Source organism: Trachinotus anak, unplaced genomic scaffold (genome assembly GCF_046630095.1).
Source record: "Trachinotus anak isolate AG129_WGS33_773 ecotype Australia unplaced genomic scaffold, CSIRO_AGI_Tana_v1 ptg000004l, whole genome shotgun sequence".
In the NCBI taxonomy this organism is placed as follows: domain Eukaryota; kingdom Metazoa; phylum Chordata; class Actinopteri; order Carangiformes; family Carangidae; genus Trachinotus; species Trachinotus anak.
Genome location: NW_027273855.1, coordinates 21,257,364 through 21,275,699, shown reverse-complemented (window position 1 = coordinate 21,275,699; position 18,336 = coordinate 21,257,364). Strand labels below are relative to the sequence as shown.

At 38.7% G+C, this 18,336-nt stretch overlaps 1 protein-coding gene across 1 annotated transcript; it reads right to left on the bottom strand.

Moving 5' to 3' along the window:
- Nucleotides 1-420: 420 nt before the first annotated feature.
- On the bottom strand, nt 421-17,948 carry nfascb (neurofascin homolog (chicken) b). Its single transcript, XM_071476916.1, has 28 exons — nt 17,619-17,948; nt 14,503-14,658; nt 13,781-13,899; nt 13,576-13,681; nt 13,291-13,481; nt 12,096-12,218; nt 11,680-11,898; nt 11,112-11,223; nt 10,758-10,945; nt 10,540-10,671; nt 10,305-10,448; nt 9,696-9,807; nt 9,433-9,596; nt 9,203-9,350; nt 8,923-9,047; nt 8,737-8,838; nt 8,431-8,628; nt 7,783-7,853; nt 7,425-7,647; nt 6,443-6,558; nt 5,355-5,565; nt 5,097-5,219; nt 4,589-4,762; nt 4,346-4,477; nt 3,993-4,062; nt 3,078-3,089; nt 2,841-2,876; nt 421-2,511 (listed from the first exon to the last, which is right to left on the bottom strand). Exons 3-28 carry the CDS (start codon nt 13,854-13,856, stop codon nt 2,280-2,282), a joined length of 3,540 nt encoding a protein of 1,179 aa, XP_071333017.1. The 5' UTR covers nt 13,857-13,899; nt 14,503-14,658; nt 17,619-17,948; the 3' UTR covers nt 421-2,279.
- Between the last annotated feature and the right edge of the window lie 388 nt (nt 17,949-18,336).

Genomic DNA, 18,336 nt, shown 5'->3' with positions numbered 1-18,336 from the left:
GAGCCTATGGTAGAAAATAGAAATTTTGATTTTCAATTGAAGTCTAACTGCACAATTAAGCAGGAATCATAAGAACTTAAGATGTTTACAGGCCCATGATTTCTCCTTGGTTACTCTAAAAATGAATTTTAGCAAATGTTCCCACAATGTTTCCAAAAAAGTTAATTTTAGCAAACGTTCCCAGAAAGTTCCTCAAAAAATTAATTTTGACAAACGTTCCCACAAGGTTACTCTAAAAATGAATATTAGCAAATGTTCCCACAATGTTACTCAAAAAAAGAATTGTAGCAAACGTTCCCACAACGTTATTCTAAAAATGAATTTTAGCTCCCACACTTAATTTTATGTTCCCAAAATGTTTCCCAAAAATGGATTTTATCAAATGTTCCCACACATTCCCTAAAAAAATTATTTTGGCAAATGTTCCCAGAACGTTATTCAAAATAAGTTTTAGCAAACATTCCCAGAACATTTCCCAAACAATGAATATTAGCAAACGTTCCCAGAAAGCAGCCCAAAAAATGAATTTTAGCATACGTTCCCGGATCATTATTCAATAATGAATTTTGCCAAACCTTCCCAGAATATTGCTCAAAAAATGCAATTTAGGAAACGTTCCTAAGCATTCTTCCTAAATACAAGATGGACAGTATTTGAGGATAATCATTTGTACACTTAAAGTATGTTTTATATAGTCATTATTGTCACTATACACACGTTTCAATGCTGTTTTATATTAAGCAATCACTTAATTAGGAACATCATACTAGTTATACTTTGTTGTCTTTGGAGATTCCGGTCCATATTGACATAGTTGCATCACATAATTTCTAATCTGACCTGGGCCAACACTCTGAACCACTACTTGTCCTCTGGTGGGCTTCTTCATGTTCCAAGATACTCTCAATCCAGTTCCAACCCATCAAAACCATATAGTTTTAACAATCTGCATGATTATTTCCTCACTTGGAGAGAAAATAAGTGGCTGAACGTTGTTTGTTACGCTCTCCATGTTTCCTTTTTGATAAAACTTATCATGAGGGCTGGCTCAGACTTGTCTTAACCATCCTCTAGTTAAGATGCCATTGGCATACTCTCAGTGAAATGCACAGTGAGAGAGACTGACAGGCTCGGTAAAACCTTAATGGATTAAGCTAACTATATCTTGTATGGCAGCAGATATGCCATGGTTCAATATACTTAATGTACAGACATGTGACAGGTATCAGTCTTCTCATCCAACCACTGGCAAGAAAGCTAACAAGTATATTTCCACAACATTATTCCAAATACTTGTAAATTATTAAAAATAACTTTAAGATTTATATTCGAAGAATAATAAACCATTTGTGGTTACCGCCTTAAAATAAAGAAACATTCAGAATCATATCACATATGGTAGAAATAAATATTTCTTCTTTATTTACATTAGGAGCATAGGTGTGGTAATAGATAGTTGATGTTAAGAGTCAAATAAACTAAAGCTGTTACATAAAGATTAATAATATCTTAATAGTATAAGCTGGGGAGACAAGTTCACAGAGAAATATGATCAACTTCATATTTTACAGCTAGTTTATAGTGGCTTGCTGATTTTCCAAATGGTTTCACCTGTTGCCTCCCATCAGGCTACCATTTGCAAACTGTCCATGCAGAGGAATCAGGCCCTAAAAATACTATTATCAATCACCAGAAACACTTTCTATACTTTAAAAGTACTGGTTGCCAAATGGAGGCAATTTAAATTCTGAGATTACATTGGGGCTCACCTGATGGTGAAAGTATGACCCTTATATCCTACAAAAGCAACACAAATCACATTATCTAAATTAGCAGAATAAAATAAAGTAAGCTGTAACAGTAGTTACGTGGGTCCTTGCATCTGCTTTTATCAACATGATAAACTGATCCACTTCTATCTCTTCTGATGTGCAGCCAGTCTCTCTCCATAATTGAACACGTGTTGGCATGTGCACAAACTGTATTTTTATGTACAAAACAAAAAGGTAAAGCTTCCTTTTTGTCAGATGAATAAGCATTTCTCAAGCTACATTGTCCCAGCCATCAACCACTTTTTTCTTTAAATGTTGAAAGCTGTGTTGGCTGCAAAGACACAGAGGGTGCAGCAACTCCAGTCTCCAGCTGTTTCCTCCTGCAGACAAACTGCAAGCCCCACAGGTTCCTTCAGGTTCTTAATTCAAGGTGGAGGGTACAAGCATGGTAAAGTTACATGACATATAGTTGAGTTGAAGTCACAAAGGACGTTTCAGATTTGAGTTTTATGCCAAGGAGTAGATGGTGTTCATTGGGGAGTGGAGCTCAAGACTTCCACCAAAGTCCAACTCCCTGACATCTCTCCTGGTTCCAGTGTACTGGCCAATGAATGAGCCATCCTCATTGAATGGCATCTCTCCTCCTTCTCCATAGTCCACTAGACTGTCGTCACTGTCTGATCGCTTCATCATTGCCTCCATAGATGGCTGGCCTCTTTGAAGCCCTCTTTCCTCCTCCCTACAAAATAATAATAATAAAAAAAACACTTGGTTTTAGAGGTTCATTTTCTCAGCACTAGAAGACAGAAAAGACTTTTAAATCTCAACCTATGAACTATGAAAACACTAACAAAAACATGTTTATATGTTTATGTATGTATTTATGTATTTTCATGTGATGATGCATATAACTTCTTTGGTGTGAAGCACTTTGTGCTGCATTTCTTGTACAAAAGCTGCTATACAAATAAAGTTTATTATTGTTGTTGTTGTTGTTAATAATAATAATTCTGTCTTATGAATCAGTTTTACTTAGCATTGATATATTCACAATATGCATGCACATACCTCCGTGGGTAGGGCAGAGTGGAGACACGTGCTATCCTAAAATATGAAAACAGTTTGTTTAATATCATTATGAGAGGATGAATCATATTTCATAAGATCATAAATTCACAATATACTTCTAGCAGTACCAATAAAATGTTAAATATGCTATTTACAGCTCCAAAAATCTGTATCATCTAAATTGTACAGTTGAAATGTCAGTAGTGTCAATGTGTCAACATTTAGTCTTTTTCATACCTTTCAAGAGACCTTGAGTGGTTCAGTGCGAAAAGAAAAGGGTTGAGATTTTGGGTGGGGGGCAGGTTTAGATAGAAGGGTAGAGTAAATACATACAGAAAAAAAAATCAGAAATTAATATAAGTATGATCAAGTTATAATGAATAAGGCCACAAATACTGTAACTGGATTTGATTTGTACCTGTGCAGCATCAGGGTAAAATTTATTGAACGATTAAAGGTACCCTGTGGAATTTATGGCCATTGGTACCACTTTGGAGCAATGGGGATCCTCATTTTGTTTGTATTTTGTACATGTGGGCATGTGACGTGATAAACATTCCTGCCTCCTGTTGCCTGCTAATCCACCAATCACCAGTCGGTGGCAGTAAGGCGCAACCACACAGCAATGCGCCAGCAAAGGCAAACATGAATATTAACTATGAATGATTTAAAATACTCAAGAAAAAACTAATCTGCTTTGCAAATGTTTCATGAGGAAGCACATGGGCTCAACAAGTTTGTTAGGCCTCAAGAATACACTCAAAGTGTTTTGGTGAGTAACACTAACTATAAGCATAACGTTTGTCTTTAGGATAACTCCACAGAGCAGCTTTAATTAACCCAAAGAGAATACCAATGCACAGCTGCAAAGCAAATGGATGTAAACTTATGCCTACTGTATGGCGTTAAGGGAAGTGTAATGCCTTATTCAGTTTTGAGTATTATTACCATGCCATCATTATGCCATATGCCATATCATTACAAATACATCATTGAACACACTTTGGAAACCTCAAATAGGATTTTGTAAAACAGTTTGGTGGAGTACAGTAACTTAACTTAAAATAAAATCATGCTTTCAGATAGAATCAGTAATATATGTTTTGAGTGTGTTTTGTTCATTTTCCACCAGCTGTCCGCTCCAGTGCTTACCGATAATCAAATGATCCCTCTTGATCTTTGTCATCCACCGGCTCCAATGAGATGTCTTTTTTTTCCCGTACTGAAATTAAAACAAGCTATCTTATCTATCATTATGAGAGAAACAATGTGGTGATACTGGTGATTATTTTCATTATCGATAATTCTGCCTCTTATTTGCTTGAACAATCGTTTGGTCTAGAACCCAATGTGATGTCTTCAAAGCTCTTGTTTTGACTAGAAAACTCAAAATCTTACTATAGTGTTTGCTATTATCAAAATAGTTTCAGTTTAATTTTTCGTCAGATGACTACTTGATTAACCTACTAATCTAATGCAGCTTTAGCCAGGAATCACCACTATACCTGGGTATTTCCCTCCTCGGCTCCTCTTGATGAAGCAGACTATAAGAAGTATAAGCACAATGAGAGCCACAGCACACATTATCCCTATGAACCAGCCCTGAGTTGAGATGTCCACCTGGTCCTGAGCGTATGCTGTGACACACATATGAATACACACATCAAAGTCAACACTTGGCAGTTTAAAATGTTTATTTGGTAGAACACTAAATGTGTTGATGCATGTTGAAGCAAGTAGTACATTACTTTCAGTGGTGTAGTGGGGTGACTCTTCCGTATGCCATTCCCCTCTCCCAACTCGAGTTCGTGCCGCCACAGAGAATCTGTACCGAGTGTAGCGGTCGTATCGGCGGACGGAGAAGCTTGTTACATTTGGTGGGAACTCCTCAACTTGCAGCTCTTCTCCTCTGGTGGCATTCACTGTGGCAAGAGTAGACATTTCAGGAAGTTAGGAGAACTCTTGATACTGCTAGAGTGCACACAACTGAGCTATTAAGTACCTCACCTGTTCAGACAATGCCTACACAAGTGTTCATTGCCCTATGGAGAACAAACTCAAGTGGTACTCGGGTCTTTGAGTGCATATTTAAGTGTGCTATTATGTGCTACAGGTTTGTGGACTTAAATATCACAAAAAAACTTTGCCAGCTTTAGTGAAATAAACCATTTCCTTTTCTGTTATTAAAACTTTAAGGTGTCTCCAATGGCATCTGTGTATCATTACATTTGAAACTATAAACTTGGGTTGGCATACCTGTCTGGTACTTGAGAGAATACCCAGTGATGACACCATTGGGTTCTGCTGGCAGATCCCAGTCAACGTAAATACTGTCCAGATGTCGCTGTTGGATCCTGAAGGATCTTGGAGCAGATGGTACTACAGACAAAAACACAGAAGGAGATGATAAACATAAGCTTTGGAGATGCACATTGTTCATGATTTGCTGGTGCTTGGAAGAGGACATTGATATATTCTCTACAATTCCTGTTTGTGGTGAGTAAATTTTCTTACCTCCTTCAGGTGTTGAGAAGTGTATATTATTACTGGGTGGCCCTTCATATCGATTGTTTGCCACCACTATGTACATCTTGTAGTTGCTGTAGGGGATGAGGCCAGTGAGGACCCCAGATGGCTCTGGACCAGTGTCTTGAAATGCTTGAGACTTCATTCCTCTGTTGACTCTCAGCCATCTCAGCTGGCTGCTGTCCCTCCAGTAATAAACCTGGGAGATGAGAAGCATCGCATCCAGCATTTTAATTCTTCTGCAGTCCCAACAAGCATTGGATCGTTATTTTTTTGGCAACACTTACTTAAGAAAAGTTTGAACTCCTCCACACTGGCAGTACTAAGTGTCAGTGGTGCAAGTTAAATTCCTTTTTCAGGCATCAGATCCACAACACCATTATACTAAAACCATAACCCAGTCAAAGGCCAGTCAAAGGGGCGGCCAAATCGCAAACTGCTTAACCAATTATCATATCAACACTTGATGAAATATCCTTGAAATGAGACAAATGATATATCAAACTCCATAAAACACAAAAGAAATATAAATAAAAGAGTTCTTTAAAGGTTATATGATTTTTATAAACAATAAAAGTCTAAATAAGGGTTAGTGAAGGACAATCAGACTCAGAGAGTTGAATCCAAGCTGGGAATATCTTCATCACCTTAAAGAAAAACAAATAATACAAAACTACTCTAAGAATGTAGACAACTGCCATAAGGGAAATATGAAATGAATAGTCTAATAGGGGAAAGCTTCACATATATAAACTCAATGCTAACAGTGGAATTTAACAGCAGGAATTTAACTTTCTCTTTCATAAGGCTTTGTTTCCAATGCACCTCTCTATCAGGTGTGCATCAGCACTTTTACCCCTACCACATAGCCACCACAAACCAAGACATGAAACAGTTATTCCTTCTTTCCACCTATTTTTGCAGCAAGTGAAACTCTTGCTTTCTGAAGTGCTTTAACTGTCAGTCTGGTGTCAGCAGGGGAAATACAGTATGTCTTGTTTCTATTGTTATCTGATAACATTAATGTAAGCTATATTTAAGTCCATGATCCCATATTGAATTCACCATAGGCACACCTTGTATTCCTTCAGCTCTCCCATAATAGCGCTGCGTGTCACTGGGTCCCAATGCACAGTCACCTGAGTGCTCTCGATGTCGGACAATCTTAGGTTCAGGGGTGCAGTTAAGGGACCTTTGGGAAAACAGATGACACTGCTATCAATGAACACGAAAAGAGGTGATGAGAAGGAAAACATGTCCCTCAGATATAAAAAAATACACTAAAAATGTGTGTTTAGAGCACAATGACCAGTTTACTCATTTGAATACATCATTATTCCCTGTGTATTAAGATTCAGATTAGTACATAGTAGAAGTGTAAGCAGTACAGTGCCTATGCTCCTTTTAACTGCATCTTATTAAAAACAGTTAGAGAATAACACACAGATAGGTGAAAAATTAAGGGAAAACCCGACTAAATTTGTGGAAAAACATAACATCAGGTACTTCCATACAAGGCAGAAAGAAAATTATGCAGCTTAGACTTCATTTCCTAAGCTCATGTTTTGGCAATATGTGCCTTCTACAGAGTTTAAAGGTGAAAGCATGAAACATAGCTTCCAGGTTAATGATTCATTTGAAATATTCTGTGTTAAATAAATTCTGTAATCCCTTTAATAAATCATTCCTAACAAAATATGTAGGAAGCCCTCTTAAATCAATCAATTGTCTACAACAGTGTAGACTACGTGGAAATTTTCTAAGGTGAATATCTTCCCTCTGTGGATAAGCAATTAGATATGCAGAAAAATGTACATGGTAATAGAAAAAACATGATCGTAGCAGGAATGATCATTTTAAACTAAATGTAAAGAGATAAACATTGAGACTGATTTTATACCTTAAGTGTCAAACGGTCTTGAACAGCACATCTCCCCTGAAGATTTGAGCATGTAAGCAACAAAATGGACCTTACTAATGCACTTCATGTTCATTTTTTTCTCTAATTTGTAACTCATCTCTATATTACAGTGTAATGCAATGGATTTAGGAACTTACGGTCTTCCCCAGAGTAACCAATGACAACAGGAGACTCCGGGCCCAGCCCAAAGTCATTGACAGCTTGGACTTTGATATCATAAGGAGTAAAGGTATCTGCATCATAGATGTAGTATTTCAGCCATTTAGTGGTGGCGTTCTTCCACTCCTCTCGGGAATCTCTCCTTCTCCACCACACCAAATACTTCAAGTGGGGGCCGTTCCACTCTCTGTAGGTTAGAGGCTGAAAAAGAGTTCACAGCAACCAGGATTGTTTGTTTTTATTGTGGTCTAAATGAAAATACTCAAAATAAAAATATAGAAATATTCAAGATAAATGTGAAAGTACTACAGTTTTGATGGGTCAATCCCCTGTTACCTCCCAGCTGATCTCCATGTTATTCCTCCATGTACCCACACCCTTTACGTTCTTTGGGATGACATCTGGAGCTGTGCAGGAACACCAAAGTAGTGCAAAGATTACTGGATTGCAGGGAATAGTTCACGATTTGGGGGAATTTGCTTATTCTTGCCAAGAGTTAGATGAAAAGATGAACACCACCGTCATGTCTGTGTGATAAATATGAAACTCAGCTGGGATACCGTAGCTTAGCTAGGCACTGTCTAAAGGTAAACAAATCCACCTACCAACACCTGTGAAGCTCAATATTCAACGTTATATATGCCATCTGTTTGTAAGCGTAAAAACAAATTAGGGTTTCACTGGGCTTTAAGTGCCAGACAGTCTCTTCCTGTGAAATCCTGTGAAAAAATTATTTTATTTATTTTTTAAATAATTTCTGTTTTTTATGTGTAGATCAAACAAACAAGACACAGTGTTTTAATTATGAGCTTGATTTTTGTTACCTTTGGACAGAGCCAGGGTGGCTGTTTAATGCTAAGCTAAGCTAATCATCCTATTTTCCAAAATGTTGACCTTAAAAATGTGCTCCACACATTCATGTTTGCCAGCTTACAATTTGTGGTCTCTGACAAAAAACATGTATTTTAGGAGAATCAACCCTACGTGCACCGCTGGTCTGGAAGCGCATAGATGGACGACTGGGGCGACTTGGGCCAATTTCATTTATAGCGATGACCCTGAACTCGTAGTAGGTGAAAGGTGTAAGATGCAGAACAACAGAGTTGAGGTTTCCTGGGTATGTTGATAGGTTTCTCCACTTCCCTGGCAACCAGTCATCATCATCATACTGCACTAAGTACTCTGTAACAAAGTAATAAATAGATTCTGTAAAAATGCTGGTAAATACAAACAATATTTCTCATAAATTGTTTTTATTTCTGTGGGATGATTTAGTTTCACAGAACTTACCTGTAATAGGATTGTGGTTGCTGTTTCCAGGAACCCAACTGAGTCTTACACTGCGTTCATATGGATTCGACAACTCCAAGTTAGTGGGAGGATCTGGACGGTCTACACACAAAAAAGCACAAACAATTAAAAAGCCTAACACATCGTATGGTGGATGAAATACCATTTATTTTAAACGTGTCATACCCATCACCATTAGACGTGCTGAGGCAGATTTCTGGTCCAATTCATTCTTGATTACGCAGGTATATTCCCCCTCATCACCTGTGTTTACATTAGTGATGACCAGATTTGATTCATCCAGAGAGATTCTAAGGATCACATAAATACAAGTGAGTAACACAGGTGATGACACTAAAACAAATATACATATACTGTATGTATATGTATATTTACATACAGTATATGTAAGTATATTTATATTAGGGTGTGTATTTCTTTATAATCTATTTTTAAAAAGACCTACCTCCAGCCAAGAGTGAGCTGTTTTTTGTCTTTCATCCAGGTGGTTGTGACAGGAGTAGTGACATCAGCTTTTACCCCGCACTCGAATCGCACGTCACTTCCACGAATGACTTTCATACTCTGTGGTCTTGTGACAATTAATGTGGGCTCTGAGAAGGATGGAAATGTGATTGTGTAAAATGTTACTGCCAACTCAAAAGAGTTTTAGAATGAAACAGTGTGAACCCTCACCTTTGACTTCTACTCGAACTTGAGTCTCGTCTCTTCCTGCGATGTTGCTGACTACACACAGGTAAGTTCCCTGGTCCTCTATCTGTATACGTTTGATCTCCAGAGTCCCATTACTGTGGGTCTTAAAACGATTTCCTTCAAGATTTCCTTGTCCATATTTGGACCTGTGTGAGCAGACATATACAGAAACATATACCGACACACACACTGTAAGCTGATGTTTGAAGTCACTCTTTTGTCTGAAGTGTCAAACTTGATCTTACCATCGCAAGTCAGGCACTGGAGAACCAAAATAGCGGCAGTCTAAGAAGGTACGACTACCCTCTATCACCTTGATGAGTTCATTCCTGGGCCCGAGAATACGTGGTGTTGCATCTACAGAAAAAGATAACAACTGCAACATTATCAATGTAAAATTAATTTTATTGCCAACTTTTACATTATCTTATACTGTACCCTTATTTCAAAATTTAATTTCAGTGAAGAAGTGAAGGAAATATACACCTACTCTACTTAGATGCTGGCATCAAAGACAGAATGGGAAAGCTGTAGCTACATTCATGATTCTTTCATTTAGTTCAACTTTTTTTTTTTAATTGATCATTCAGCAAGCTGGCTTCTTCAAATGTTTAAAAAACACAATTTTAACATTTCTCTAATGTCTCACCCAATTTTTATTATTGTGCAACAGTGAAGCATCTTTAACAGGTGCTATGTGCCATGACACTGAAAATGTATTCGAGTGCAGATGTTTTTCAAAATTGGCAATCGCCTTGGGGAACCATTCAAAATCTCCCACAACTTAAATCTGTGAAAGATGAAAGATAGCATTTTACACTGTAAATGTGACAAATGACAGAGTGGTAACTCACGTAGCACGTTGACAATGGCATTTGCCAATAAGTACCCATGCTGATTTGACGCATTGCACTGGTAGACGGCAGTGTTTGCAGCGGTCACACTGCGGAAGCTCAGCGTTTCTCCTGACACCTGTCTGCTAGGATCTGGTGTGGCACCTGAAAAAGCACAAGGAAGGAAAAATACAGCAGTATTATTACCATTCAGATTCATTTTCACAGCTTCTGGGCATGATATCTAAAAACTTACTTTCAATTGGTTCCCCATTGATGAACCAGCTGACTGTGGGACGAGGAGCCCCATCAGAACGACATACTAAACGTCCATTTTCTTCAGGAGCCAAGACCAAGTCCTTGGGCTTCTCCAACCAGAATGGAGCCGCTTTTAAATACAAGTATGGCAGTTTTTTGAACATTACTGTGAAGTAAGAAAATAAAGTACTGAATGTTTCTGAATGTGTATCTCACCTTTGACCTTGACGGTTATTGTGTGCTCAGTGTAGCTGATCTTATTGGTTGCAGTGCACACGTATTCACCAGCATCATCAAAAGACGCCTTTGGGATTTGAATCATCTTGTTGAAGTTCTTTACTTTCATGCGTGGCGTCACCACCAGGTCCTCACCATCCTTGGTCCAGGTAATATGCGGAGTCGGCCTTGATGACGATAAACAAGACTTTACAAAGGATGACTTAGATGAAATCAAAGTGTAAATCACACTGAACAAAAAACATACAGACACATTGGCAGAATGTCAAAAATAGCAATACATGTACAGTAGGCTACTATAAAAAAAAAAAGCTCTACAGTGTTCACACTCACACTCCTGCAGCGATACACTCAAGGAGCAGTTCCTCCCCTTGCAGGACCAGTATGGAGCTGGATGAGCCTGTGGGAGACAGCCAGGTGGGGGCAGCCTCAGCCACTGTTCGAGCTGGAGAGGACACCAATCACAACAAACCAGTCTCACACACCTCAGATACTGCAAAACCTGTCTGACAACAGTGCTAGTTAATTTGTTAACAACTGAAGTAGACTACACATTCTTCACAATCAGAAGTATTTTATGGTGTAGACTGAAATAAAACAAAATGGTCCAGTCTGTAAGCATAGTCATTATAAAACTTGTATTGTTGTAGGAAGAGCGACATAAAGATATTTTAATATTATTTTAAAGGTTTGAATGTGCAAAAATAGGTATGGATTCAAAGAAATTGAATGTTATATTAGAGTGCCTGTGTTTACAGGAGCCTACATTAACTCAGGTCAATCAGTTTTACAATCAGTGCATTTAATTCTTAGCTGTAGGTGCTTGTAGGTAAAGCCCATGTCTCATCAGATTATGGCAAAAAACTAGACATCAGTACTGTGAACACACAATGGTACTCACTTGTAAGCACTTTGACAACCACCGGCATCTTCTGCTGGATGACGTTCTTGTGTGGGAAACGGGCATTACAGCAGTAATCAGTGATAGAGTCATTAAACAGTATATTAGAGAAGTACAGATCTCCGTTGACTCCCATGGAAACCCTACGGTCCTGCCGCACAGCCTGCGTGGTGGGGAAAGCTGTCTGAATCGGCCAGTTGAAAGGTCTCGCATATGAACCTGAGATAAAATAAGGTGTTAAGAATAAAGGCAGTTCATAGAAGACGAATTTCAGCAGCTGGAATTCTTCAAAGGTTGTTTGGTTGTAGTAGATCACTAAAAAGCTTCCAGTTAAGGTTTATCTGCATTTGACCCTAGACTTCAACGATCCAGTTAACCTTTGTCTATAAGAGACTTAACTCTAGAGAGACACTTACAGCCAGACATCCAGTAGGTTTCAGGTTTAGGTGGGCCAGGTGGAGGGTCACAGGACAAGACCAGAGGCAAGCCAGCGCTGACCACGACAGGCTCCACAATCTCCCTTGGCCACAGAGGAGCTCCTACACAAACACAGAGGAATCTATATGTCTCCAGTGAGCAGCAAGGTTGAGATTTATTGTTTGGACAGTGCATGTTAAATATGTGGATTAGTAAAAACCGATGGTAACTATTGTGTTTACTGATTTGGTTGCAAAAAGGCTAATAAACTCAATATATTTTAACATATTTAAATACAGTACAACATCCCAACCATAGGACGCTTTGGCCATTGGTAGCGCTACATATCACTACAACAGCACTTGACACAGGGTTGGTTCAGACTTGTTGCTATGGCTCCAAAGTGCTTTCCACACATGAAGCACTGCTATCCTTAAATGCCAAAAAATAAAAAATTAAAGGATAAACAAAGCAAAAAAAACAACAAAAATGTTTTAGTTTTTGGTGTTAAAGTGTTACCTTTCCAAGGAGACCAGGGTTATGAATGAAATCAAAAGCATTGAAAAATTGTAACCTCTTTGTTTTGGGTATATTATTTGCAGGCTTAATGGGGTTGTCTTGTAATAGGGACAAGTCTGGTAATAGTCTATAATTTTCCAGTTGTCAACAATTCCCATGGAGAAAATACAGAATTCATCAGTGTCACAATTAGGCAGCTCAGATGCTTCTTAAATAACAAACACTCAGGCGATCCATGTTAAGATAATTGGCATTGCACCTGGTTAGGCAGTCAGCCACACTGCAAACAATGAGCATCCTTTTCTCTTCAGTAGAAATGGGTTTCAAACTAAAGAAGAAGAGTCATACACACTTCATTTGCATGAAGGTGGCAGGTTATACTAGAAATCATTACTTACAAAAAGAGTTTATTTTCGTCATCAGGTCAGATTTAGGTTTGTGTCCTGGTCTCAAAGTATAGAATATCACCAGTCTTAAAATTTAAGTATTTTGACTACATATAATAATTGTTGCATTGTTTTATGAGATCTGATACATTTTGTGAGTGACTCTTCATTTCAGAGTAATGCACATATGGATTGAGTCACTGCCCACACTGAGGTCACTGTAAATCTCCTGTCACTGGTGGATCCAAACAAACAGTTGATTCTCTAATAGTCCCAGTACTGAACTTACTGTATAGTCGTAGTCTGATCTTGTTGGAGTATGCAGACCCATACTCATTGGAGGCAATACACTGGTACTCAGCCTCATACTGTTCTGGATTTTTCCAGGCATAGATGTCCAGTGTCCCTGAGCGCCTGCGCATTGATGCCTGAGGGTCACGTGCCACATTGAAATACTTCCCATTACGCCTCCATGAGAAACTTCAGGATTGAGCAAAAAGTTTGAAGGGTGAAACATTAGTGAAGTAATGTGCAGGCAGTGATGTCAGCTTTAACATAATGCATCAGCTCTTACATGGGATGAGGGTTTCCTTTGGCTTCACACTCAATTACCATGGTGTCTTTAGGGTCAACAATATGCTCCTTCAGTGACTGCTTTATAATGGTTGGGGGTTGTCGGACTGCAGGCAGAGAAATAAATCAGCTTGGTATATTTGAAACATATGTGCTTAAACAAAACATTTTGTAACTTACAATAGAAATTTAAGTTACTGACTCACTTTCCAGAGGGATGTCCAGAGCCCAAACACTCTGCCATAAAAGTAGCAGCAGCGCTGGTTCGACCAGTGTCCCCATCTTTAAAGTTCATTTAATCCAGCAGCAATTTTGGACACCAGTTCTTAGAATGAATGAAGACAAAAAAATGACACCTACAAGGCATCCATTTCAAACAGTAAAAATCCATAATAAGAAACCTTAAGTTTTACTGACTGGTCACAAAACATTCACCTTTCGGCAGTAAACAACTTCATGGTGGTGACACAAATATAAAGGTCCTTTAATTAAAATGAAACTCAATTAAAGCTTAAGATTAAGTAAAGGTGAAATATTGGATATTTTGACCTCTTTGAATATTCGACAGATGACAGATGAAATTGTGTGAAAACTCAGGCCCCAGAATTGAGAATAATTTATTTAACATATAAAATTGCATTACATTTTATAAAGTTATTCAATGTTTTTTTTAATTGTCATCTAAAGAATAACTATAGCTATCAAGCAAATGTAGTAAAAAAACAATTAATCTCTACTGTTTAGTTCACACTGAACAGATTCTTTAACCATATAGTTCAAACTTACAGCTGATTAATGCCTGGCAGGAGTTAACTGTCACAAAGTGCATGTACAAAGAAACTCTAAAAGGTGCTTCATTACACATCTCTCTTCAAAATCCTTTCATAAAGTTATTGCTATACACTTTTTCAAAGGAAAAAGTGTTTACCTTTGTCATGTACAGTCAAATCAGGGCTCTCTCCTCCCCATCTCTGTGACTTCCGCCGTGCATCGATAATTCCAATGATTTTTCTCCAGGAAATTCTTCTTCTTTGTGCAGTGTATCAATTAATGCTTCAGTCCTTCAAACATCAGGTCAAGAACCCTAGAGGAGTTCATACACTTCAGTCATAGAGTTTCTTTCTGTCACTGCCACTTACACTCTGCCCACCCATCTCATGAATAATGAATGAGCACCATACACCGCCTACACCTCACCCACAACACTTCTCTGTTCTGACCAGGCTCTCATAATTCTGAACAATCCATCTCCGTCAAACACAGCCACAAGGTTTTTTCTGCACAATAAACAAACTGAAGTTCCAAGAATCACAGGCCATTTCATGTGATTTTGACAGAGAAACACAGGGCATATTTTTCTTGAGCCTGATTTTTCTTTCTTATAGCTAAATACTGTTTTCTTTGACCTGCTCCAGTGTGAGATGAGAAACTACACTGGGTTGGGCCAAATGAAAGCACAAAACAACCCATATTCTGCACAATTCACATTCCTGTTGGTTTTGATGACATCAAATTGTGGGATGAGGATATGAAAGCAATGTTTGTTTCTCTCATATGAATTTTACATGTGGCAAATCTCAAGTCACATGACTCCTGTCTAATAGCCCTGACAAAGGATGGCAATATGTAAAGCAATAAATCCTGAACTCATTCCACACACACCTCATGTTTTACATTTCCAACTTTCTTTTCCAAAATACCATTTCTTTTTTGTGAAAGAGTTTTTTTTTACACTCAGCCAATCACATACATATCCTCAAATGTGGAAAAGAGCATTACTATTCAGCAGAGAAAATCCTACACGGGGAAGGAGCAGTTCTCTTTCCTAGAAACAGTGCCAAAGATGCAGGATAAGCTGTATTTGTGTTAGACAAAAGCCATCTCACGGCTGACGACAAAGTCCTGACCTGTGTAGGTTTTCAGGCATCCGCACTGGGCTGCGTGTACAGGCCAGCACTGACTGGTCTAAACAATAGCTTGGCAGGGAGGAGGTAAGGGTAAAATGAGGTGGCATCGCTACCTACAGATGTAATTAAACTAATTAAGATTTGTTTTTCCAAGTCTAATAATAAAACTGAAATGTTTGTATAAATGCATTATGGATCATTATTTTTTATTTTTTTTATTCATATTTTGAAGAGTATCAGAGCACTCATGATAGAAACCATTAACATTCTCATAGCTCTGTAGCTTATGCTCTGTATCCTCTGGCCCTGATCCCCACTGAATGTATGAAACACAACTTGACTTGCCTCACTCACTCAGAAAACAAAAGCAGAGGGGGTATGTTGAGCTTCTTGTCTCTCAGAATGGGCTTTTCTCCCCATGCATTGGACTGAAACACGCCTGCCAGTGAGCAATGATCAGTACCATGCACCAGATTTCACAGTCAAGAGGCAGAGAGGCGGACAGGGCCAGCTCATTGACGACAAGAAGGTCTCTATGCTCATGGGTCTCCTTTGGCACGTGTGCCCAGGGCTCGGGTAAGAGCAGATGGTGTGTGGGAGGGATTGTCCAACCACACAAGCTGCCCGTTCAAACTCAGAGCACCTATCATCTGCACTTTGACATCACTGCATCAGGGAGACCACAAGAAGACGCTGGAGACACACTCTGTTAAACACTGTGCTACATTAAGTCATCACTGTGCAATCAAGCATCACTGTCTGACAAACCTAAGCACTGTGATTGTGACTTTATAGTGAGGTGAAAACTGCAGCAACATTTCCCCAAAGCATCATTTAATAAGACTAACAGTTTACATAGCTGTAGCTGTTCTGTGAGACTGTCTTTAACTACAGCAATGCTTTGAGCCAAATGCTAGAATCAGCATAACCATGGTGGAAGAAGTGCATCCTTTACTTATGTAAAAGTAACAATACCACAGTGTAGAAATACACTGTTACAAGTAAAAGTATTACCATAAAAATATACTTAAATAACCAAAAGTAAAAGTACTCATTATGCAGAATGGCACATTTCAGAATGATTTACAATTTATTGAACATTATTGATTAATTATTGATCCATTGATGTGTACATCATTTTGATGCTGTAGTTTGTAAAAGTGGAGGTCATTTGAATTACTTGATACACTGCTAGCTTGAGCCTGGGGATCAATAAAATCTAAACCTAGTAAAAAGTACAGTATTTTGAGCTTTAGCATGTTTACATGCTAAAGCTCAAAGTAGCCTATAGCCAAGGCTGAGGGGAATACCATTAATTCTGAAGGTAAGTAATCAGAAACTAGTATTGCACAAGTTGAAATTTCACCCTTGTGGTGACACCAGGCGAAATGTAAAGGGATCATCAAAGTTATTACAATTGATCCTGAGGAACATCTTTACCAAGTTTAATGACGTCCATCTAGTAGCTGCTGAGTCATTTCACTCAAATTTTACACCACAAATGTTGTCTTCATAGCTAAAAGGGAAGGTCAGGGATCAACAAAGTCTTTTGGATTTATCATCCGGGGAACATGAATGTCCATGCAAAACCTGTTGAGATATTTCAATCTCAACCAGGGTGGTGGATGGACCAGCAGGCACTGCCATCTCTACAGTTATGTTTTTGGTGTGGCTAAAACTACAAAGACCCATGGATCTTTAGTGCTATAAACATGCAAAATTACGGCAAAATTTACATTTCTAAATACAGTAAATAGTATGGTAAAGTTAAATACACATACACACATTTGTTGCTACAACATTGCCACGTACAAATAATTCAAATCGAAGCCAGTCATCTCAATGGCAGGTGTGAGAACTAAATAATATTGAGCTCATTCTCATATAAATCTGCTGATGCAGTTGTAGACCCGTCCCACTTCTCAACTCAGACTATGACATCATTAAGACCTTGACTTCCATTGATGCCTGTCTTCAGCAACAGTTGTAAGGACTACGGCGCTCCTTCACACTGTAAGAGACTCTTTGCAAAAGTGCTGTAATATCCTACTGTGTACTTTTTTTTATCCAAAAACTCACCAATTGCACAAAGCACAATTGATGAGGTTCCAACATGTACAAAAGGTAGGATTCCTACCTTTGAGTATTTTCTCTGCTCCTTGGTGCCTTTTTATGTGATGGCAGCAAAAGCCGGGCTCCGGTCTACTTTTGTCTCATCCAGTGCCAGGGTAGATTCACAGCAGCATCTCCAAATTGAGCTTCACCACTCCAGCAGCATGTGTTTTTGGTGATATTTGTCACTCCATCATATTAAAGCAGGTGACAGATGAGATAACTGAGGCTAATGTGGCCCATCAGGCTGTCCCAAGCCTGGGTCACACGCCTGGCAAACAGGGCCTGAGAGCCTATTATAATAAATCCATTGTGAAATCCACACATAAATATAACGTCACCCCCACTGTGACGAGAGAGTGAAGAGAAACAAAGCTGACATGTCATGCACAAGATGGTGGATTAAGTTTATGTCATCAGGCAACTACCTAGCAACACTCAACTACAGCTTGCTTGAGAGATCAAGATTTTTTTTTTTTTTAACATATTTTTTAATTTGTGCTGTTGAATTTTGAGGATGTTCGATGTGGTGGGGGTGGGTTACTGACCTTGTATCTTCACGCTGGCTGGCACGAACGCACACTCTCTCTCACAAAGCTGTTTCTGTCTGGAACAAAGTCAGTCTATTGTGGACAGGGAGGGCCCAGCTTCCAGACACATGGGGGGGATTTAACCCATCACATTCAAGTGACTGGATGGCTTCTCCTTCATTGATAAATCATTTGTCAAGACCAGGGTGATTT

Bases quoted from the DNA above. Each gene is read 5' to 3' on its own strand.
- nfascb (XM_071476916.1), bottom strand. From the start codon at position 13,856: ATGGGGACACTGGTCGAACCAGCGCTGCTGCTACTTTTATGGCAGAGT. The intron at 8,629-8,736 runs GTAAGTTCTGTG...ACTTTGTTACAG, and splicing joins CAACCACAATCCTATTACAG to AGTACTTAGTGCAGTATGAT. The intron at 7,648-7,782 runs GTAACAGGGGAT...ACTCTTTTTCAG, and splicing joins ACATGGAGATCAGCTGGGAG to CCTCTAACCTACAGAGAGTG.